Source organism: Phyllostomus discolor, chromosome 8 (genome assembly GCF_004126475.2).
Source record: "Phyllostomus discolor isolate MPI-MPIP mPhyDis1 chromosome 8, mPhyDis1.pri.v3, whole genome shotgun sequence".
Lineage (NCBI taxonomy): Eukaryota > Metazoa > Chordata > Mammalia > Chiroptera > Phyllostomidae > Phyllostomus > Phyllostomus discolor.
Window position 1 is genome coordinate 89,413,036 of NC_040910.2, and position 25,140 is coordinate 89,438,175.

Below are 25,140 nucleotides of genomic sequence, written 5' to 3' on the forward strand. Positions count from 1 at the left end.
CAAAAACTAGCCTAAGATCTTCCATTAAGGTCCTGACTGGGTAACTCAGTTGGTTAAGAGTGTTGTTTGGATACACCAAGGTTGTAGGTTCAATCCCCAGTCAGGGCACATACAAGACTCTTCTCTTTCTCTCCATCCCCACCCTTTCTTCTCTCTAAAAACTGAATAAAAAAAAAAAACCCCACAAAAAACCCTCTATGCCTGACATCTCACCTACTTATTTTTAGACCATTAGCTCAAACTACCATACCCAGCTGAGCTTTGGGTCTGGTCAGTTATTTAAATTTAGCCTTCTAAATCACATGGGACAAATATCATGTCTCCACTTCAACTCAATGATAGCTAGAGACAACTAAGAATTATGCGTTTCTCTATGTTCCTCATTACTATGGCTCGGTTAACTCCAAGTTAACTTAATAATCAAATAAACAGGAACTAAAGGGTAGGCAATAGAGAGAAGTGAGACTGCCTAGCTTCCCACTTCTACCACTTACTGTGTGATTATCAGCTTATTATCTAACTCATTATGCATCAATTTCTATTAATAATGACAATAATGCCTTCAGAGGATTGATATGAAGATTAAGTGAGATAATACATGTAAAGTGCTCAGACTAGTATCTGGCATGTAATTTTAATAAATACATTATTTTAGATCAGAAAATTTTTATTAGTTGGTTTTACCTTTAGGGGCTTTGAAAGCATAGCTATATAAGCTACTATCTGTGTAGCATGACCAAGCTTTAGAGTTCTTAATCAGATTGTTTTAAGCCATTTCTTTTTAGCTTCAATCAGATTTGAATTCAGCCAGAGACCCAGCTACAATCATGAACAAGACATAGTCTTCCAAGCTTACAGCCAAGTGTCGTAGAAATACAAATAATTAGGAAACTATAAACAGTATGATAATTTGGGGAAGTATAGAGTGCTGTGGAAATATGTAGAACTTCTTAACGTCGATTTAGGAGTTGGGGGGAGCCTCCTAGAAAAGTGGCATTTAGGCTTAGACTTTGAGTAAGAGTTAACTTGAAAATGGAAAAGGTGGGAAGGCTCTAGGCAAAAGCATCCTGTGTGAAGACCCAAAGGTGAAAGAGAACATGACTCTGGAAACAGCTTAGAGAGGCAGCATTGATGAGTTCACATAAGGTAAGGGAGGTGTGGTAAAAGACAAGCAAAGAGAGGCAAGCAGGAACCAGCTCATGAAGGTCTTCAGAAGCTTATTAAAGCTTTGAATACTCTCCTAAAAGCAGTGGGAGCAGTGATAGGGTTTTCAGTAGGGAAATGCTATAATCAGAGTTATATCCAAGAATGAACACTTGCCTATATTGTGAAGAATTTAGAGGAAGGCAAGAATGGCAAAGGATACTGTGTCCAGTACTATGGAGGAATCCAGCAAATAGAAAATGAAGACTTTCTGTTAAAAAGTGGTAATGTGAATGGAGTGATGTAGATATTCTAAATATTTTTCATTTTATTATTTTTTTATTTAAAAGGTATTATTTTTTAGAGAGGGAAAGGGAGGGAGACAGAGAGAAAGAGAAACATTGACGTGCAAGAGAAACGTTGATAGGCTTCCTTTCACACACCCTCAACCCAGGCACGTACCTTAACAGGGAATCAAACCAGCAACCTTTTGACTCACTGGCTGGTGCTCAGCCCACTGAGCCACACCAGCCAGGGTCTAAATATTTTTTAATATTGCCTTAAAACCTAAAATTTTTTAACCCCCCCCTCCAAAAATGAAATCATACTGTATCTTGGCTCAAAGGCTGTGGTTTGCTGACCCCTGCCTTAGGCTCCTTGCTTTTATAACCTTGCTACTGCAAGTCTTTCTCAACATAGCAGTTAGAGTGATCTGGTTAAAACATATTTAAAATCTTGTTACTCCTCTGCTCCAAATCCCCATTGGCTTCCTTTGTTACTTGGAGTGAGAGCCAGAGTTCATACCATTGCTGAGAAAGAGGCCCTTTATGATTTGTCCCCTGTATTGATTAGAGCAGGTTAACTGATACAGTAGACAACACCAAATTTTCATTGGCTTAATATAATAGAAGTGTATTTTATATGTAAAGTCCATTTGACAGGAAGGTGAGGCACTGTCAAACAGTCAATTACGGATACAGGCTGACAGAAGCTTTTGTTTGCAGTGTATGGTTTCAAGGTCTCTATGGGCCTTGATACACAGCCTCCCAACAGGATACTTAAGAGGTGGCAGGCTGCTCTAAGGCCTGAGGGAACCAATATTTTAGCTTACCTATAAGTCAAGCTTCCCAGCTGGGAAACTGATTTAATGTGATTTAAAAAAAATGTTTGGTTTGGGGTATTTAGCTATTTAATACGTGATTCTGGTTCTAGAATTTTGACATGTCACGTGGTAGATATTTGCCATGTTAGGTCTATTTGAAAATTGGTACCTGCATACTGATTGATATTTTAGTTCATATTTTTTATTTGCAAGCAACAGAAATGAAATTTAAATTAGCATAATTTAATAAAAGGTAATATAGTAACTTATATAATTAAAAGTCCATGGTGGTGGGATTGCTATAACACAGCTAGATCCAGGGGCACAAATGTTGCTTTCATGTTCTTCATGTAAAGGTTTAGGCTTTTTAATGTATTAGGTGAATTTTCTTGAATTTACTGCTTTATTGAATGACACATTAAGGTCAAGGTTGTTGGACCAAAAATTTGACCTCTTAGGGTCATTGAAATCTAGTTAGGGTTCTACTGATAGAATTATGTTATTATATTTTTGCATGGGATGACACCATGTTAACAATTGGCTGTGGTAGAGCTTTTACATACTTGCAGGTATATGCACAGACAAGTATAGTAACGCTTTTCCCTGCTCTGCTTGTCTGCAGGCAGTGAAGTGAAATCTGCAAGAGTCCTGCTCGCTCAAGGCCTGCATACAGGAAAGAAGCAGGGGAAAAGCGTTACAGTCAGCTTTTGTTCTACAGCATTTTAAAACATAACAGGTATGTCAGATTTTTGGTCTGTCAGCCTTGACAACGCCCCTCGAAAATGAACTGAGTACTCTCTAGGTAGTAGGTCATATTATTGAAATGTATTTAAAATGTGACTGTAATAAAAGTTCTTGTGAGGTTTTGGTTCTTGAAAAGAAATAACTATAAACTCCCATAGTGTTATTTGACACCAGCTACTAAAATAGTTTTTTTCACTAACAAAACTTGTTATTCAACCTTAGAATGGCAGATGTGATAAAGGATATATTAAAAATTCCTGTTAGATTTTACTTTTAAGATTATTTAAAGAATTTAAATTTGATCTTGTGGATTGATTGAACTCAAAACATGTTTTGCATTGCCTCTCCATACTCTGAAACATTTGTGACTCAACTACAAAAACAAAAGAAAAATTTTACACTAACTACTGGTAATTGTCAAGTTACTCATGAAGTCATTTTGGGTTTTTTAGGTATATTGGAAAGTCTGATTCAGTTACGATCAGTGTGTGGAATCACAAGAAGATTCATAAAAAACAAGGTGCTGGATTTCTTGGTTGTGTGCGTCTTCTTTCCAATGCCATTAACCGCCTTAAAGACACTGGTTGTGAGTAGATACTAGTGCTTTTTAAATTTTACATATATACATGTTTTGGGGAGGAGGCAGTTGTCCAAAAACTTAACTTCTGTGTATGTTTGAAACACTGGTTAAAAATTCTTGGTCTAAATTTATGTTTTGGACTTAAAAAAAATAATGAAACATTTTAAATATGTGAATCCTAGGGCTAAATTGGAGATGATGCTTAGTTACTAGTGAATATGTAAGGGTTAAGAAATGATTAATTTCCAGAAGAATAAAAAGAAAGATATCAAAGTATATATGCCTTTATTATTATTATTTTTAAAATTTCTTAGCCTTCTCTGGTTTTGGTGGATTTGTGAAATAAAATGAGTTTTATTTAGGTGACTGGAGTATTTAAGGTAGCAGTTAATGGGTAATTATTAGTGAATAAAAATATATAAAACTGGAAAAATTAAAAATTACAGAAAGGCAAACATTTTGAATGTAAGACAGTTCTATTAACTTATTTTTCTATAGCTTATGTTTCACCAAGCTGGACATTTAGAAAATTAGACCAAGGTCAAGACATTAGAAGTGATTTCCGTATTGGATTGACAAATTGACATAGCATATGTATAATTCATATAATCAGGAAACATAGCATCTTTTTGGGGGTGTTTCCACTGGGACATAGATGGAAATATCTTTTTGAATAGAAGTTTTTTGTTGTTTCTACAGACTTTTTTTTCAATATAATATAAAAAATATTGTTAGCTATTGTCATGGGATTTTAGCCCAGATGCCTATACTAAGCAAAAATCCACATATATTCTAGTTAATGAAATTAATAAATAAAAAAGTAAATTTAGCTTTGAATGTTAGATATGTTGGGATGATCCCTCTTAATGTAGTATTACTATACTGTAGTCCAGATATATAATATTGACCTGTTAAAAAGAAAAAGGGAGAAAAATGAGCTAGAATTTCTTAGGGGAATTTAAGGGCAACTAAGAATTTCTTATGCTTCTGGGCCGACAGGGTAACCAACAGGAGATAGAAGACACTGGGATTGGAAAAGGTCTAGCATATGAAAACAAACTGTTTTCTTACCCAACCCAACAGGAAGACTAAAAACTTACAGGTCACATGTGTAACCTTATCTCTGGCTTAGTTTGGCCAACATGTATTGAACCTTTAAGTACTGTTCAAAATCCTGGTGATGTGAAGGTGAAAAAGGCTTGGATTCTGACCTCTTAGAAGGAAGGGCAAAGGTCTCCTGGCAAAGGGAGCAGGACACATTGAAAGGACTGAACAGAAGAGGAATTGCCTGTCCACGTCCACTGTATAGCTGAGTAGTAGTGTCCATTTATTTTAAAGGGAAACATGTCTGTATTTTTGGCCAGGTGCTATAGTTGGGGGACACAAATATTTTTTTCTGCTGCTGTGCATGCTTGATTGCATTAATTTATTTGGCCTTCTGATGTACAGTAATATTTAATGTATCAAATATTTATTGAGCATCTGATATAGTTGGGGTGGATAATTTTACAAAGACTGTGATATGGTCTTCTTCTTTTATTAATTCATGATTTATTTAAGTAGATTGATGACATATAACTGTAAAAGAATTCAGGTGTAAGTGCTGTAATCAAAGTAAAACCAATATGTTAAGGGTGACATTGTTCCCTGCTGTAACTGCCCAGGCCAGTGTTATATCTGTTTTATAGATGAGGCATGAGAAAATGAGTTGCCCCTAAATGAGTTAGTAGCAGAACTGACTCAAAACATTTGTTTCATTGTTAAAACATGATTAATTCTTTAAACGATAGGCTTGATTTCCAATGGACTGTGGAAATTTACTGTTACTCAATAGACGTTAGTCTCTGATACCAGCTTCTTTTTTAATTGCTTTTTGTTGTTGTTTATTTGAAATAGATCAGAGGTTGGATCTCTGCAAACTTGGGCCAAATGACAATGACACAGTTAGAGGACAGATAGTAGGTAAGTGTGGAACTTGAAGTTACATGAATTTTGGTTTCATTCAACTGACCTAAACTCTAAATACCTTTTAAGTCAAGGTACAACTGTCATTTCATTGTGTTGACATGAATTAAATGAGTCATGTAAAATGTTTCAAACCATGGACAATGGGATCAAAGCTAACTTAATTTAAAAAAAACTCAACAAACTGTGTAAAGTTTGAAATTGAAGGCTTCTAATGTTGTGAAGAACTATTGATCCTTTAGGAAGGAATTCTTTTAAGGTACCGTATTTTGCGATGTATAATGTGTACCCATATTTTTTTTTTGCATTATACAGGAGATTATTATACTCATGGTATGTAATCATTATACCCATGTATAGTGCATATCCTTATTTTTTCCACAAAAATTTTGGCAAAAGGAACTTCTGGTCAAGATGGAGACATAGGTAGACACACTGTGCCTCCTTGCACAACCAAAAGAAGGACAACAACAATTTAAAAACAAAAAAACCCAGAACTGTCAGAAAATCAAACTGTATGGAAGTCTGACAACCAAGGAGTTAAAGAAGAAACATTCATCCAGACTGGTAGGAGGGGCAGAGACAGGCAGCTGGGGCTGAGAGGACCCACAGCTAGTGGAGCAGGTGGTCCTACATTCACGTATGGATAAATCAGGAGGAACAACTGGGGAGCGGGACCAACCTTGCAACCCAGGGCTCCAGCATGGGAAAATAAAGCCTCAGACCTCTAATTGAAAACACTGGTGGGGACTGAGGTGGCAGCGGGAGAAACTCCCAGCCTCATAGGAGAGTTTGTTGGAGAGACCCACAGGGTCCTAGAATGTACACAAACCCACCTACCCAGGAATCAGCACCAGAAGGGCCCAGTTTGCTTGTGGGTAGTTGGAGAAGTGACTGAAAACTGTCAGAGAGCAGAGCAAGAGGCGCTGTTCCCTCTTGGACCCCTTCCCCACATACAGTGTCACAACAGAGCAACAGGGGTTGCCCCACCCTGTGAACACTTAAGGCCCCGCTCCTTACTATGTAATAGGTGCACCAAGACAAAAAAAAAAAAAAAGGCCCAAATGAAAGAACAGATCAAAGCTCCAGAAAAAATACAACTAAGCAACAAAGAGATAGCCAACCTATCAGATGCACAGTTCAAAACACAGGTAATCGGGATGCTCACAGGATTAGTTGAATTTGGTCGCAAATTAGATGGAAAAATGAAGGCTATGCTAAGTGAAATAAAGGAAAATGTACAGGGAACCAACAGCGGCGGGAAGGAAACCAGGACTCAGATCAACAGTCTGGACCAGAAGGAAGAAAGAAACATTCAACCAGAACAGAATGAAGGAAGAAGAATTCAAAAAAAAAAAAAAATGAGGAGAGGCTTAGGAACCTCCAGGACATCTTTAAATGTCAACATCTGAATCACAGGGGTACCAGAAAGAGTAGAGGAAGAACAAGAAATGGAAAACTTATTTGAAAAATTAATGAAGGAGAACTTCCCCAATCTAGCAAAGGAGATAGACTTCCAGGAAGTCCAGGAAGCTCAGAGTCCCAAAGAAGTTGGACCCAAGGAGGAACATACCAAGGCACATCATAATTACATTACCCAAGATTAAAGATAAGGAGAGAATCTTAGAAGCAGCAAGAGAAAAGGAGACAGTTACCATATTTTCGGACCATAAGATGCACCTAGGTTTTAGGGGAGAAAAATAGGGAAAAAATTCTGAAGCAAAATATGTGGTAAAATATTTAATAACATAAATAACATAATATGTTATTAGTGTAAATGTAAACAGAACTCAACAGCAGCACTAACAACCATTATTCCTCCCAATTTTGGGGAGGGGGGGTGCGTCTTATAGTCCAAAAAATACAGTACTTAAAAAGGAGTTCCCATAAGACTGTCAGCTGATTTCTCAAAAGAAACCTTGCAGGCAAGAAGGGGCTGGAAAGAAGTATTCCGAATCATGAAAGGCAAGGGCCTACATTTCAGATTACTCTATCCAGCAAAGCTTTCATTTAGAATGGAAGGACAGATAAAGTGCATCTCAGATAAGGTCAAGTTAAAGGAGTTCATCATCACCAAGCCCTTATTATATGAAATGTTAAAGGGATTTATCTAAGAAAAAGAAGGTTAAAAATAGGAACAGTAAAATGACAGCAAACTCACAACTATTAACAACCACATCTGAAACAAAAATAAAAACTAAGCAAACAAGTAGAACAAGAACAGAATCACAGAAATGGAGATCACGTGGAGGGTTATCAGTGGGGTAGTAGGAGGGGGAGAGAGGGGAAAAAGTTACAGAGAATAAGTAGCATAGAAGGTAGGTAGAAAATAGGGGGGAGGTTAAGAATAGTATAGGAAATGTAGAAGCCAAAGAATTTATATGCACGACCCATGGACATGAACTAAAGGGGGGGGAATGTGGGTGGGAGAGGGTGTGCAGAGTGGAAGGGAATAAAGGGGTGAAATGGGACAACTGTAATAGCATAATCAATAAAATATCTGAAAAAAAATAACATTTTAAAAATTTGGGCAAAATGTACACGTTATATACAGCAAAATATAGTATTCAAATAAACTGGCACACTGAGACTTTATAGATAGTATTAAGGTTTTCTGAAAATAATTCTCAAACTGGTTTTTTGAGTAAATATTGAATGTTTTATTTAATGCCTTACAGTTTTAAAATAATTGTGCTAATTGAAAAGAAAACAGAATGAGGAATGGTGGGACAAAAAAGAAAGAGCACTAATTGGAAAAAGGGAGAAATTGTTATCTTAGTCAAGGCACTTAGTGGGCTAATGGACTATCTTGAGTTAACCCAGAGGATGGGGAGTTCTGTAAAATCCTGAGACTTATCTTAAGAATTGATGGATTGAGATTTGATCAAAATGCATAGCAGAGGTGGACTCCTAAAGAAGAAAAAAGCAATTGGAATCATACCACTTCATTGTAGAGGAGAATTTAGAATGAGATGATTGTATCATGATCCCACCAAATAGGTTTTAGTTTCCACAGGTACTTGAAGGACTTCATTTTCTAAGGCAATGAATTGGGTTCATAGTTAGGGAATTGCCAGAATAGCAACATAACAAAAGCCCTATTGCAGTTATCATAGGGAAGTAATTATCCTGCAGCATTATTGATAATTCCTGTCATCCTTAGGTTGAGAAGGGAGTAAGAAACTTAAAAATAAACCCTGGCTTACAAGACTTTTCCTACTTTATTTGATTTGGTCTGTTATACACTGTTTACCAACTAATGTCTAATAGTAACAAAATAGTTTTAGTAGATATAAATTCACACTTACAAAAATTGCAGACTTTCCCTTACTAGTGGTCAGACATATACCTATTGGAGTATATAAAAGGGGTATATAAAAAGTATGTAATTTGGGATATAAAAAAGGTTTTACTTTAAAATGTGTGTGTATTGTGTATTTTTTAAAATTTAAATCTCTTATGTAAATTTGTGTTCATAATAGAGGTAGGCTGGACTCAAACATTGTACTTGAAGATCCTACAATTCTGTCATTTAAGAACAGAATGAGTTCTAGTTCTTTAACAGCTTTTTGGGAAATGGAGAAACATACACTAGAACACTAACTATAAAATATATATATATATATATATATCCCCTTCCAATATTTTTATTTTTATTTTTTAAAAGATTTTATTTATTTATTTTTAGAGAGATGGGGAAGGGAGGGAGAAAGGGGGGGAGTGAAACATCAGTGTGTGGTTGCCTCTAGCACACCCCATACTGGGAATACGGCCTGCAACCCAGGCATGTGTCCTGACTGGGAATCAAACCCGTGATGCCTTGGTTCTCAGGCCTGTGCTCAATCCACTGAGCTACACCAGCCAGGGCTCCAATATTTTTATATACTTATAAATGTATATATACTTTTATGATTTTTAACTACAGTGAATTTAAATTTTTTATTTTGCTTTCATTTACTGTAACCATTATTCATATTTATAATCAGTGATTTTTAAAGGATGAATTATATTAATAGATCAGAACTTAATCACTGGACTGTCAGTTTTTGCTATTATAACATTAAAACTTGCAAAACATTTTTGGACACTTAGCTTTATCACTTTTTTGGATTGTTACCTTAGAAAAATGTCCCAGGTGACATGTTGTGGAATTATGCACCTGAAACCTCTATGTAATTTTGTTAACCAGGGTCACCCCAATAAATTCAACAACAAAAAAAGAAAAATAAAAAATCTCTCAAATTGAGATGATTGATTCAAGGGTTTCAAACCCCTTTCCTTCTATTTATAATTGTTAGTCGATTCTTTCCAACTCTTGTGAGGTTTTTAAAAAAATTTTTTTAAATAAAATAAAAAAGTATATAGACAGAGGACCTAAGGTGCACCCATAATGTGCTGTTATCACCTTCATGTGCAAACTTTTCTCTTAGTTTTTTAAAAATGAGAGCATACCATGCAGACTTGTATATGACCTGTTTCAATCTGTTAAACATCTTTTTTTCTTTTTCTTTTTTTTTTTTGTCCTTGGATACATTTCTATAGCATTTAAAATTTTGTTTGGTAGTCTGTCATGGGCAAATAATTAATTTAACGAGTCCCTTATTGTTGGTCATTTAAGTTATTTCTGATGTTTAATGTTATGAGCAGTGCTCTGATATAGATTTTCTATGACTCATTTCACATATTGCTAGAATTAGGCTATCTAAAAACAGAATCCCATCTAAAAATTGTTCAGGTCTTTTGTGATACAACATTCTGGAGATATACATTGAGGTTCATGAAACCCTTTAGCACTTTGATCCTTAGTATTATTCTAAACAAAGAAAATACCTTGTTTCTGCTGTGATTGTATTTCAGTAAGCATTTCACATAGCCTTTCTCATAAAAACTAATTAATATAGTTTTCTAGTATAATTTTAATACTAACATTTTATTTACTTTCAATGAGCAGGTGTGTTATAGTGTTGTCTCCTATAAACAGAACGATGTGTTAAACTTTCTGATTTTTCAAAATTTTTACAGAGCGGGAAAATTTCAGAATTTTGAGACACTTCCTAGAATGAAGGGTTTTAGGACATCATGCCTTTATGTAGTATTCTTTAAATTGGGCCGTAGTCAATTGTTTTGTACCTCTTCTATCTTTCGGGATAGTTGCCAAAAATAGAATAGAAAAGTAATAGAGCAGCAAGGACCTCAGGCATCTTATTTAGCCAAACTTCCTCATTATTTAGATTGGGATTATCTCAACCTCAAGAAAGTTAAGTGTTTTGTTCAAAGTCACAGGGCTAAACTAGATGGTATATAGCCTGATTTAGAGTTCACATTTCTTGCCGCCAGGTTTTTAAGAGTAGTTTTATACTACATTGGATGATGATGTACTGTTTTAACACATGGTATTCAGGTCTTGCCCTATTGTCAGAATCCAGTGTGTTTTTTTTTTAAAGGTGGGTTAAGAATTAAACTGAGATTAATGTGATCTTTTCACATGCCTTTGTACATGAATATACCCTTTATGTGTCCTGCCTCTTAAGTGTAATAGTAGCCTTGCATTGCCCAGTATGATGGAAAAAGTAACTAGACTCTTCTCTGTGAACATTTTAAGGTAGGGAGACCTTAAAATTCTATTATCATTCCTAAAGGAAAAAAATCTCATGGAAAAAAAGAAATTACAGAATTTAGTCCAAACTAAAGAGTTTATTCTGAAGTATTAAAATAAGCTAAGCCAGATGATTTTTAAAGAGATGCGTGTGTGTGTGTGTGTGTGTGTGTGTGTGTATTTATTTATTTATTTATTTATTTATAATAATTCTTTCTTGTTCTGTGGGTCCTAGTAATGTTTTTGTTGTTTAACAGTAAGTCTTCAGTCCAGAGACCGGATAGGCACAGGAGGACAAGTTGTGGACTGCAGTCGTTTGTTTGATAATGATTTACCAGATGGGTAAGCTACAGTCTTACAGACATATGCAGATAATACCCTTATAATAATGAGAAATAAGTTGGTGTTTTTGTATACTTTAAAAATTTACTGATTAATGCCAGTGTCTAGGTTTTCCTTCTACTTGGAAAATTAGTGTTTTTGTCATAAATTTATAAAATAAGCTGTTAATTAGTTGTTAAATTTGGTTCTTAAGAGTTTTGACTAGGAGACAAATCAAATTTCTTGACAAATAGGACTCTCCTTGTAAATATTATACAGGAAAAAAAACCTTTTGTTTGATTAAATTATTCAAAACAAGGCAAGTGAGTGCTGAATCTGAGACATTTCTCTATTAGAAGGATAGGATAGAGAATCTGTGTAATATTAATTGTAATATAGTAACATTTTTTCAGCATACATGTGTCAGATATTGTTATAAGCACTTTATATAATACATTTATATCATTAATTCTTACTGCATGTGATTCTGGAATTAGGTCATCTGGTATCCAATTCTTAGTCTTCTGCTTACTAGCTTCATGAATATGATCAATTTATTTAATTTCTGTAAGCTTTGGTTTATATTTACAAAAGAAGATGATGATAATAGTACATATGCCATAAGTTATTGTGAGGATTAGATGAACTCACTTGTGTGAAGCACTTGACACAGTGTCTTGCATATAGTAAGTGCTTAATAAATAATTAGCTACTCTTATTACTACTGCTACTACCATTGTTACCCTCTTTCATTTCTCAGATTAAAAAACTGGAACTCAAGGCATTAAATAACTTGCCAAAGGCCGCAGGATAAATGGCAGAGCTGGAGTATAAGTTTAAGCTTTAATTCCAAAGCTCCTTGTCACTTTCTCTATCTTTGTTAATAGTAGTTCTGACACTGTTCTGATTTTATTTTTTAGTTTCAAAGTATTTTTAATTGACTTCAATGAACTGTAATTTACATATACTATAAATTGTATCCATCTAAAGTATGTAATTGGTTGAGTTTTGATTTTATTTTTGACATGAAATTTTATATCCAGTCTATGGTATTTGCTCACTTAGTTAGAACTATTAAAAATCACTGTAATTTAAGTTTGTTTATAGATCACTGTAGCTTCTTGATATATATATGTTAACTTTTATGAATGTGAGGTAGATTATGGTATTTTGAAGGGGAAATTTAAGGTGAAATAACTAACCAATATTGAGAGATTACAACAATATAAGTCTCAAACTTTCTAAACTTGCTTTACTTATTGTACTATAATTATAATCATAGGGGAAAAGAAAGAACCTCTTAACATCTCTTTATACTTTTAAGGCCCCTAAACATCTGCCAGTGCTTTAGTGGAAATATTAACATTACTACATTTCTACAGTCATTAGACTTTTGTTATGTGAATTAATAAGAAATTGAGGAAAAAGTAGCATTTCTGCCGTTTTAAAAAAATTGAGTAGGCTAAATGCTTTAAAAAGTATGCTTTTGTATACTTTCCTAGTTAAATTTAATTTTTTAAAAATTGTGTGATTTTTATTTTTATTATGGCCTCCCCTTGCAAATTCTGCAGAAATTAGTGTAATTTAATTGAGCATTATTGACATTATTGAAAAATTCTCAGAGCTTGGTTGATGGAAAATACTACTCACACTTCAGTGTAAATATTTCAGAAGCTTCAGAATTCTAGAAGATATATCGTACATTAAAAAAAATAAGTTGAAAACATTCTTCCTACATTCTGTGTTGCTTTCAGTTTGTCATTCTTGATTCATACTCACAAATCTCTTCTTGGCTTGGTTATTACACTAAAAATATTTAGTATCCAGATACCTAGTAATTAATATCTAATCTCTTAACATCTTTATTTAAGCTGGGAAGAAAGGAGAACTGCCTCTGGAAGAATCCAGTATCTAAACCACATAACCAGAACTACGCAATGGGAACGCCCAACACGGTAAGAACATGCAAATATCTTCCTATGGTCTATGGTATTCACGCTCTTGAAGTCGTCCCTTTCTGTTTAACTACCAGCTTTACTGGATTTTCTGTCTTGGTTTACACTGCTCTAGATCAGTAGACCTATAGCAAGTGCCATTATTTTTAAAAAGTAATTTTCAGCAAGGATTGTTTAGCAGACTATCCTGTTATCATAGTTGCTGGGCCTGTGATGGTACTAAGCAAATATTTATTAAATGAGTTAAATGAATAAATTGAGAAGTTACCTTATTTCTGGGACTCTTAATTTTTTATTTTTTGAGTCCATTATTGAATGGTTGTAACAAAATATATACACAGGATCTACATTTGTTCAGTCATGTAGGGGGATAATTATATTTATTGCTTCAAGTAAGGTCTGTAATCAAAATAAGAACCAAATGCTCTGAGACTGTATGGAGGGGCACCTGACTTAGAGTGGAGGGACAAGGGGATAGTGGAACTTGCAGAGGAAAACTTGGAAGGAGTGGAATTTCAGCATTACATCCTGGAAAATGTCAGGGTTTAGCTAGGTAAGGGGAAGGTGATGAAAAGTGTTCAGGGTAGTACTGTGCTCAGCATTTGGGTGGTAGCATTGAACAGGATGGAAAGACCTTCATGGAGCTTAATGTATCAAGACATAGGAATACAAGATATTTTTGGAAACTCCAAGAAAATGCTTTATAAGTGACTAAAAATGAATAGGATAAGTGGATAGATTTTTATTTTTTATTTTATTATACCAACCACTAAAATAATTATCATTTTTATTTCCTTTTAAGTTAAGAACAAAGTTTGCCCTGGGCAGTGTGACTCAGTTGGTTGGAGTGTCATCCCATAACCGAAATGTTGAGCGTTCGATTCCTGGTCAAGGCACATGCTTAGGTTATGCGATCCCCAGTCTGGGTGTGTATGGGAGGCAATCAATCAATTCTTCTGTCCCACATCGATATTCTTCTCTCCCTTCCCCTCTCTCTAAGAGCAATGAAACAAGTACCCTCAGATGAGGACTAAAAAAACAAAGTTCAATAAAAAGAAACAAAGTAAGAACAAAGTTTATTGGCCACCTGTACTCTGTGTTTGTTTTGCCCCCGCCCCCACTCCCTTTTCTTCCTGAGCAGGACTGGCTGGCACCAGACATAGAATATCAAATGCTTCTCATTAGCTATACATACTTTTATTTACTAAGGAGTAATTGCTTAACTCATTGAATCACAAAGTTTTCTCTGATGTGATTCTTGGGTAAAGGCTTAGCTCATGTTGTCATTTTTAAAAATGCTTCTTTGAGAGTTAAATTTCTAGTATTAAACTGCCAAAGCTTTTATTGAAGCCAGATAGCCCCTTTTTATTGTATGAGTGTAAATGAATGTGTACTTGTCAGTATTTTAGTGAAATCCATTTCCTCCTAACTCATTTAACTGATAAAATAGACTTTAATTTCCACATGTGTGAAGCCGATTGTGCTATAAATGTTAGTTTAAAAATTAACTCTTGATTATCCTTTTAATATTTATTGAGCTACTCTTGTATTTACTTACATGTGCCAAGCACTGTTCTGGGTGTGGGGGATATGTGGAGTGGGGAACAAACTAGGCAATCTTGTTCGTTGCTCAGTAAGTACTCTAGTGCTGGGAGACAAAGACAAGGATGCAAATAAGAAAAATGCTGGAAATAACTGCTATGCTGAGAAATTAGGGTGATGCACTGTCAAATGCCTGGGTAACTACTTTAGATTCAAATGTCTCTTAGAGGCCACATTTAAGCTAAAGCTGTGATTTGAATGGCCAAAAAAATCCAAAAAACAAAAATAACAACCTGAAAACAAAGGAGCTGGGCCTAGAGGAATGGAAGAAAAAAGCATTTTGGGTGGAAGGAAGAGCTAATGTCCAGCACTAAGTAGATGACCTTTGCAAGTTCAAGGAACAGGGAGAAGCAGTGTGGGAGAATGGTGGGAATCAGGTATGAGAGGGAGGCTGTAGCTAAGTGAGGTAGTGCTTTGTGAGCTAGTACTCACATCTACAAATATATGTGGATTTTGTATAAAATGTAATTAAAATCAACATGAAATGATTGAAAGACATAATTGACTTTCTGCTTATCACTTCAGTTTCATTGTGCATGGAGGCTTCAGGCTTTTATTCAGAGTTTTTGAAATCATTGTATTAGTCATTCCATTTTCTTATAAGCAATTGTTACTGTAGTACATGCATTGTCTAGAGAGAGCTCTACTGAATTGAGTAACTTTTTTTCTCTGTTACTTTCCATAGACCGGCATCTGAATATTCTAGTCCTGGCAGACCTCTTAGCTGCTTTGTTGATGAGAACACTCCAATTAGTGGAACAAATGGTGCAACATGTGGACAGTCGTCAGATCCCAGACTGGCAGAGAGGAGAGTCAGGTCACAACGACATAGAAATTACATGAGCAGGACACATTTACATACTCCTCCAGACCTACCAGAAGGCTATGGTATGACTACTAGCAGAGAGAAAATAAAGTGTGGTTTACTGATTTCAGCTTGCTAACAAAGCCGGAAAATCAACTTTTAAAGAAGTTATTAATCTGGGTTTAGGAATTCTGCATGAAAATAAAAGTAAATGTAAAACTTCCCAACTTTGAAAAGTCTTTGAAGTGGTAGAAGACTACCTGACCGACAGTTTGACCTTGGGCTAGTCATTTACCTCAGCCTTTTTGCTCTTTTATAATGAAATAAGATGAATACCTCTCTCTATCACAAAAGTATTATGATGAGGAGCATATGAAACAATATGAGACTTCTTTGTAAGTAGGCCCTGTATAAAGGTAAGATGGTATTGTTATTGATAATGGTAATCTGAAGTCAGGCCTGAAATGTAATTTTCTAGACATACATATTTAGAAATAACTTCAAAGGCATATACCTATGTATTGTCTATAATTTTTGGTTATTTGAGTTATGGGGTTATTGTTGTAAATAATTTAGTCATTTCTGTTTGTGTAAAATTATTATAATCATAATTTCCTGAATTGTACAATTTCATGTGGAAGGTGATATGGATCTTCTGGGTGAATACAGAACTTTCTAAATTAATCACAACTTGTGAACTCCTGTAGATAGTATGAACTCGGTCTCCTCTCCTTCTTTGCTAAATGCTAACCAGTTACATCCTCATCTCAACAGCCTGCCCATATAAATAAACTATCCCGGGCTGCTGGTGACACCTGATGAGGCACACTGGGAGTCACCTGATCTAGCTTTTATTTTTACTGTAGGATATTTTTAAAACTGTTCTGCAAATACATGATTTTAACTTCATTTTTAAATGTATTTTAACTCAATTTTAAAAAACTCAATTTGTTCATTAATTGTGCTGTGCTGCATGGGTGAACTTACAGCATAGCTTGGGCTTGGGAAAGGGGCATATCCGGGTTTATACCCTGGCTTTGCCACCTATTAGTTGTGTGATAGTGGGCACATTAACCTCTTTGAGTCTCAGTTTTATGTTCTATAAAATAGGGAAAATAATAGTGCCAGCCATGCAGGTTTGTCACAAAGAAATAAATGATAATTTCATGTGAAGTGCCTGGCACAGTGTCTGGCATAAAAAGCACCTTAATAAGTTTTAGCTGCTCTTATTAATATTCAGACCTCAGAATAAAGTATTTCCTGCTATTTCTCTTTAATTGAGATTATAAGGCAAGCTGTTTGGAGTGGGAGTGGTTATACTTTTATAATATTTGTATGACATGGATTAAAAATTTTTTTTAATCCAACCAAAACATAAGAGTAAAGTGGGTACCAAGGCTAAAATTACTGCAGCTCTTATCTCCAATCAGTTTTAAACATCGTATTACGTTTATAATTTTAAAAGGTTTAAATTCACTTAGTTATAGACTTATAAACAAATTTATACTAATAAGTGTTAGCAATAGTATTATCATTTTATATGTAGAATTTTTCATTAGATAGTTAAGGAAAAAGCCTGTTGCTTAAAAACATGAGTATATAAAGACTTGAAGCCACCAGTGAAGGGACCCTTTCACGTATTTCCTTCTTCTTCGCTGGCTTTCTCCTTTGTTCCCTAGGGCTTTGAGTTAATGTCACCTTTGACTTTTTTCTCCCCGATATGTACACTGTGTGTTAGTCCTCCTCTTTCTAACTTGATTATTCTTCCATCTTTGCCTGTTTTTGACCAGAGAGTGTGTCCCCTGCATTCCGTCTTCTTTGCTTCTGTTTAAGTGTAAATGTAGTGTTGGGAATACACCTCTCTCACGAAAACCACCCCACAAGTTTTGTTATAAAATTGGCATAATAAAAAAAAACATTACTGTCCAGCAAACCCTTTGAAAGTTTCTGCAGGTACCTCAGAATCTTCCTACTTATCTGGCATCTTTCTCTGAGCCTTCTTTTATTCCACTCAGGGTCCACATTTAAGACAAATAAAAGATCATTTCTTCACGTTTGTTTTGTTGAATTATCAGTACTGTCACAAACTTGTTTTCTATTTTGCATTGCAATGTGGTTAGTAATTGAGCCACATTATAAGTATAGTTGGCTTTAGATTAGCTGGCTGGTGACCCCTCATCAGTATTGATATGATTGTTTCCAGGACAAAATGTATTGAGTTCTGAACACATGATTTATAAAGCAAAATTTTTGTCGTAATGTAGATTGGTAGTTTGGATAATTTACTTATTAACAGTCTTGTGTCTATAGCTGTCTTTGGTTTGGACACTTTGAATATGTTTTTATTATTAGTGTTTCTTAATTTTACAGAACAGAGGACAACTCAACAAGGTCAGGTGTATTTCTTGCATACTCAGACTGGTGTGAGCACATGGCATGATCCAAGAGTGCCTAGGTGAGAACATATTCTAAATACTCTTTGTACCCTTGAATATCCATTTTACCCAGGGTTTCTTTGATTATTTAATCTCCAACTTCTTAAAATAGTTTATTTAAAAGTTTGGTTCTTTCTAATACTCATGTCCATTTGACGTTTAATGTAAAGTCCTACCTACTTCTCTGTAATCCTACCCCAGTGCCCTACCCCCAACCAATCCTCAGGCCCTGTCCACTTTCCACTTTTTAAAAAATCTGGGTAAAAACATGGGTTTTAGGAGTTTGAAAACAGACCTGGGGAAAAAACATACAAAATATTACAAAAGACACACCATACATACCTTTTTTTTAAAAGGATAGAAAATTGATATTTCTGGTTAGGCTTTTTAAAAAAATGGTTTGTTTTAACTTTATAAAAGTGTATTCAGTGTTCTCTTATGTGTTCCTTAATAAAGTTTCACTGTAATATAGAAAAGAAGTATAGCATAATTAAGTTAAATTTCTATTAAATGCCAAATTTTGTGCATTTGAACTACAGGCATTGTTCAGTGCATTTACCTGAGATCTTTTTTTTCTTTTCTTAAAACTTAAAGCTCTACTTGTCAAGATTCATGTATTTGAATCAAAACCAGATGTGATTAGCTGATCTTAGATTGCCTTGATACCTTTATTTATAAATAAAATGATGATAATGAAACTATTTTACTTTGTCATAGAGCTTAATTAGATTCTTTTAAGGTGGCAACCAAAGAAATGTGGTATCACCAATTATTGTATCAAGATTGTCATTTCTGTGTCTTGGTAATATAAGCTGTTAGTTTAAAAATAGTAGTGGGGAGAAAGTTTTTGTTTATTAATAAGCTCACTGAAAAAAATCCATGGACCTATCTTTTAGCAGCAAGACTTTTATTATGTAAAGTATGAAAAGAAGTGTTATGGATTCTGTTATTCCAGCTGAAGGTCAATGATAAGCTTTTTAATAAAATAATTTAAAATCATTAGAAGGAAGTGTACAGAAGTGATTTTTTAAAAACTAAATGTTTTATAGTAGTTAAAGTAGATCTTGAGTTATCTGTTGAAAGAATACTATATAAGCTGGCATCAGAAGATGAAATAGATTTTGGCAGCACTGTTGGTAATATGTTCTTATTCCTGAGGAAATGTCAGTTTTTCATAAATGATTATGTAGTTTCTATAAAGGTTTAAGAATATTTCATGTGTCCTGGCTGCTGTGGTTCAGTGGATTGAGCGCCGGCCTTCAAACCAAAGGGTCGCCAGTTCAATCCCCAGTCAGGACATGTGCCTGGGTTGTGGGCCAGGTCTCCAGTAGTGGCTGCATGAGATGCAACCACACACTGATGTTTCTCTCACTCTCTTTCTCCCTCTCGTCCTCCCTCTCTAAAAATAAATAAATAAAATCTTAAAGAATATTTCATGTTAAATATTGAATAATGACTTTATAGAATTATGCTATGGGCTATTTTTCTTTAGTCTCTATACTTTAAATTGTTATCTTAAAAATCATATCTTAATGTCATCATATATCATATCTTTTGTTTTTGAAGGACCCTTTAATAAACATACCATTTGTGTGGAGGATCTTTTATCAAAGCAGACTACAAGCATTTAGATTCTATTAAAATATCATCACTATTCAAAGACAGTTATAAAATGGTGTAACTCAGTTACTTTATTTAAAGATATCCAGTAAACTTAGGTTTATCTGAGAAATCCCATCTCATCAAGTTTTACATATCTCTTTAAAACAATGATTAATGCCATTGCACACTGACTATGTAGTCTTGAAATACAGTATTACTTTTTATGGCTGTGTAACATTCCATTTTTCTTCAGTCATTTTCCAAGTGGAAATAAAGATTGTTTCCAGTTTTCTGTTCTTTTAATCAGTTCTTTAGAGCTTTCCCATGTATGACTAGATTATAAAGTCCTAAATAAAATGATATAAAATTAAATTCTGCATTATATCTAAAGAATTATTCATTCTTTGATTTCAATATTTGCTTTTCATTTCTAAAAGTTTCACTTTAAAAACTGTTTATGCTTAATAATCTCTCACTGATAGTTTGCCTTTGTAATTGTTCCCTTCTTTTTTTAATGTTTCATGTCATTGCTGTTCTCTCTCTGTTTGATCTCTGGCAGTACTTGGGAATCTAATTCTGTGGTTTATTGTTTCCACTGACTCTCAGTCATCCGGACTTTCCTTTTTGAAGTGTTTGGTGATCTTTGTGAGTTTGTTTGATCTTAATTGGTTTGAGTTCTATGGACCTGAAGTAGGAATTTAGGAAGTTTTCCTGGAATCACTTCATCTTTCCTTTTAGTTCTCAGCTTAGGGGGGCAGTTTCAGATTTCCTTTTCCAACCTTACTGCTGGCCTGAGACTGTTTCTCAATTAACGGCTACACACCAGCAGGCCTAGCCTTCTGCCTGCCTGCCGCTCAGGGTTAGGGAAGGATTTTTAGAACTTTTCCCTTGATTGTGTTGAGACTCACAGTGTCTCAGATAGTGTGTTCTTTTCAAGCTTTAGTTGTTCTATAGTGGAAGAGTCTCTTGGAGCACCTATAAGCAGAAACCAGAATTACGGTTTCAAAAAATCTATGGATGCTTATATGTGCCCATCACTGTGTTTCATTATAACCAAGAAGAGATGATTTCGTGCAATTTTTTTTCTAGTTTAACTTTTAAAACATTTTGATGAAATTTGTCACTGTAATTATCTGTTTAAGTTTACATTAGATATGCTGCTTTTATATCATTTTTAAGGTCCTGTATATCTATATCTGTATATAATAGTATTTTAGGAATGCGTAATACAGCTGTGACTGGCAAGGCTCAGTGGATTGAGCGCCAGCCTGCTAACTGAAGGGTCACTGGTTCAGTTCCCTGTCAGGGCACATGCCTGGGTTGCATGCCAGGTCCCCAGTCAGGGTGCGTGTGAGAGGCAACTGATGGATATTTCTCTCCCTCTCTTTCTCCCTCCCTTCTCCTCTCTTTAAAAATAAATAACATCTAAAAAAAATATATGTGATACAGTAACAATGGTCTTTGGTCCATTAAAAGTCTTTTTGCTTTTTTTATTGTAGCAGTAAGCCTTAGAGTGTTATTCTTGCATGTCTTAAACAGGTTCTTCATTTACTAGCTTTACAGCTTTAAGAATTCAAAGTGGAGAAGTTATGCTTTGAAATGTATACTGTACAGTGATCCCTCACCTATCTCAGGGGTCACGTTCCAGAGACCCCCGCGATAGGTGAAAATCCGCAAAGTAGTGGTGTTATTTATTTTATTATTTATATATATTTTAAGGCTTTATAAACCCTTCCCACATTCCTATAAACCTTTCCCACTCTCTTATTAACCTTTCTCATACTCTTATAAACACTTCATATGCTCTTAAACACTTTCTACACTTTTAAACCTATGTAATTTTAACAACATATAAAATTCTGTATGGGTACTCGCCAGTGAAGTATACAGTTGTCCCTCACTATATCGTGGTTCACTTATTACGGCTTCACTGTATCACGGGTTTACAGTGAGGCTGCAATAAGTGAACCACGATATAGCGAGGGACAGCTGTAATTATTTTTAAGATCATAATTTTAATAATATTTCTAGTTTTTCTTTGTTGGAGGGCTTAAAATTAATAGTAAAATGAATATTTACACAAATTTTATGGTGTAGTAATAATAGAAAGAACTGAAGGGAAATTTTAGAAAATGTTTAATTCTTTATACTACTGACATTTGTAAGACAATATTTTGTCAGATAAGTATTGAACTGTAGTTTATGCTGGCCGGTGTTGTGATTGCTTTTATATTAATTTAAAATCTGTGTCACATTAAAGCCCAGGAACAAACTTTCTGAGCCATTTATGGATCGGGTTTTGAATATGCAAGTTTGTTAAACCATTGGGAATTAAAGATTCCAGCTTAACATCTCAAGTTTCTGAAACAATACATTTTCTCAGACTTCATGGAATTGTTCTGTGTCATTTACACTTGCTTGGCTCAGCAGGCCCAGCAATGAGGTATTTTTTATTTTATATTTGTTTTTGCAGGGATCTTAGCAACATCAATTGTGAAGAGCTTGGTCCATTGCCTCCTGGATGGGAGATCCGTAATACGGCCACAGGCAGAGTTTATTTTGTTGACCATAACAACAGAACAACACAATTTACAGATCCTCGGCTCTCTGCTAACTTGCATTTAGTTTTAAAGTAAGTTTTTGAAGCAATATATGTGAAAATGCGAGTCTGAACAAGAGAAGACTGATGATGCTGTTTGTAATAAATGTGGTAGGGTGTCTGCTGTCTTTAATTATAAATTACTTTTGTTGAACAAAATTTTATATAAGAGTATGTCAAGTTTTACTTTGATGTATGAGTATTTTAATCCCACTGTGCTTAAGTAGCAGCCTGTCCTGAAACGTTAGGAGAAGATTATGTGTCAGAGGTGTACCCTGGGACACTTGAAGAGACAGGCTGCTCTATGGAGTAGATGAATATTTATCCCCAGGAGTCCATCAGAAATAGCTCCACGATAGCTGAGTGCACTCCGGAGCCTTTTTTGCTGTTAGTTTTGTTTTCTACTGTTGTCTTCTTTCCTGTTTGCAGGACATAGTTTTTCATACAAGTCTTTGTGAATGCACTCAGTGTACCTTGGATTATTTAAATCAGCTTTATTGAAATGTAATTGACATACAGTAAACTGTGCATATTTAAAATGTACAGTTTAAGTTTTGACATATTATACATCCACAAAACCCACCACAGTGAAGACAGCGAACACATCCATCATCCTAAAAGTTTTCTCGTGCCTCTCTGTAATCTCCCCTCCCGTCCCCTCCTGTGGGGCTTCCACCCTCGTTTCCTAGGGCTGCTGTAAAATGTCACCATTAGAAATTCATTCTCTCGCAATTCTGGAGGCCAGAAGTTCAGACTCAAGTTGTCAGCAAGGCTTTGTTCCTTCTGGAGGCTCTGAAGGAAAATGTGTTCCTTCCCTCTCACCTGGCTTTTGGTGGTTTCTGGAAATTTTTCTGTTCCTTGGCTTGTAGACATACCATCCCAGTTTGTGTTCTCACATGGCCGCCTGTGATCTGTTTCCACCCAAGGAACTTATGACACCAAATGTGTCATACCTATCAATTCTCCAAGTCTCCAGACACCAACAGGATGTACAACAATTGAATGCAGTGTGACAGTATGTGTAGTTAGTGTCAGGCCCCACAGGTAAAGGACTCAGTCCCTCAAAATTGTCCTGACTTCACATGCTAACCCCAAGTCCCAGTTCTTCCTAGCTGGTGTTAAGTTGGGGAGTTCAATAATTTGCTAGCATGGCTCACTGAACCAGGGAAGTACTTTACTATTATCAGTGTATTCCAGAAGCTACAACTGCCAGCAGTCAATGAGAGTTGTGGTTGCTGCGCACCCTTACCAATGCTTGATGCCTTATTGAGACATTCCGATTGGTGTGTAGTGGTTTCTCTCATTATCGTTTAAATTCACATTTGTCTCACATCTGATGATGTCGGACATCTTTTTCTGTGCTTTTTGTCATCTGTGTATCTTTGGTGAAATTTTTTGCCTCCTCTTAAAAAAGGTTGATTTTTTTAAACTTTTGAGTTTTGAGAATTTTCTTTACATATTTGCAATACAATCCTATATCAGGTATTGATATAGGATTTCAAAGTTTTCTTTGAAATTTTGATGAAGATCAATTATCCATTTGTTCTTTTATGAATTGCTTTTGGTATCATAACTAAGAAACCTTTGCCTAACACAAGTCATAACAGTTTATTTCTGTGTTTCAGAAGTTATGGTTTTAGGTTTTACATTGAGGTCTCTGATCCATTTTGATTTAAATTTTTGTATCTGGTGTAAGATATACCCAAGCTTATTTCTTTCTTTTGCATAGGATGAATATAATTGTTTAGGGAGTATTTTTAAAATATGTTCTGTTTTGATTTTTTGTATATGTGTGTAAAAAACACCTTTATTATAAAGTTTGTGAGAGTACTGAATAGTGATTTGTAATTTTCATCAAAAACGCGTTTTCTCTCCATAGTTATGTTTTATGTATAAAATTGGGTTTAGTGTATAAGAACCACTCTGTGTAAAATTAGTTTGGGTGATTTGTCAGAGACCCGAAAGTCATTTTTGTTTATTTTATCATAGCTACTATTACCCTTTACCTTTAGGTTAGGAGATTGTGTTTTCTGTTATGTGCAAAATTAAACTCCATCTGAATCACTCAATATCTCCATAGACATCAGTAACAAATTATCTGACTTTTAGCTCTTGACAACTTACTGGAATTAACTAGTTCATTATATCATAAGGTTCTTCGAAAAATTCTTAGATGCAACTTATAATATTTTTGCCAGGAGAATCAAAATATCTCTAGGTAACTTGCTTTTTAAAAATTAATTGTATTTCTGCTATATCTGAAAGCTTATTTTATGTGTTTGAGGTAAATCATATATGTGCAGTTAAAATTCACTTTAGCACAGCAGTGTGAATGTACTTCCATTGACCATATACTTAAAAATGGTTAAAATGGTAAGTTTTATGTTAACGTATATTTTACCACAATAAAGGAAAAGTAGTCACTCTACTAAGCACTTAGACTGGTTTGTAAAGTGCTCACTTCTTGGTGCCAGGCCTGTCGTGTGACCGCCTGCGTTCCTGTGGCCTAGAGGAGCGTGTGTAGAAGGGCCGGCCCGCCTGCCAGTGCAGACTGTGTGTCTCTCCCAGAGGGACAGACTCGAGATAACAGCACAGAGCTTGGCGTAGGCCAGAATTTTAAAATGGGTGGCAGTAATTGTGCAGAAGAAAGATGGAAATGGTATCTGAGAGAAATTTGTTCTCAAGAGCTGT

General features: G+C 35.0%; 1 protein-coding gene across 2 annotated transcripts in view; it reads left to right on the forward strand.

Annotated features, from left to right (window-relative positions):
- The window catches only part of SMURF2 (SMAD specific E3 ubiquitin protein ligase 2), a 108,315-nt gene that overhangs the window by 65,103 nt on the left and 18,072 nt on the right, over positions 1 to 25,140 (forward strand). For both annotated transcript variants that reach the window (XM_028519258.2, XM_036033485.1), the window contains 7 exons: positions 3,442 to 3,575; positions 5,466 to 5,531; positions 11,388 to 11,472; positions 13,323 to 13,406; positions 15,694 to 15,896; positions 18,184 to 18,268; positions 22,324 to 22,482. In XM_028519258.2, the coding sequence (XP_028375059.1) occupies positions 3,442 to 3,575; positions 5,466 to 5,531; positions 11,388 to 11,472; positions 13,323 to 13,406; positions 15,694 to 15,896; positions 18,184 to 18,268; positions 22,324 to 22,482 (816 nt within the window). The remainder of the gene's footprint in view (positions 1 to 3,441; positions 3,576 to 5,465; positions 5,532 to 11,387; positions 11,473 to 13,322; positions 13,407 to 15,693; positions 15,897 to 18,183; positions 18,269 to 22,323; positions 22,483 to 25,140) is intronic.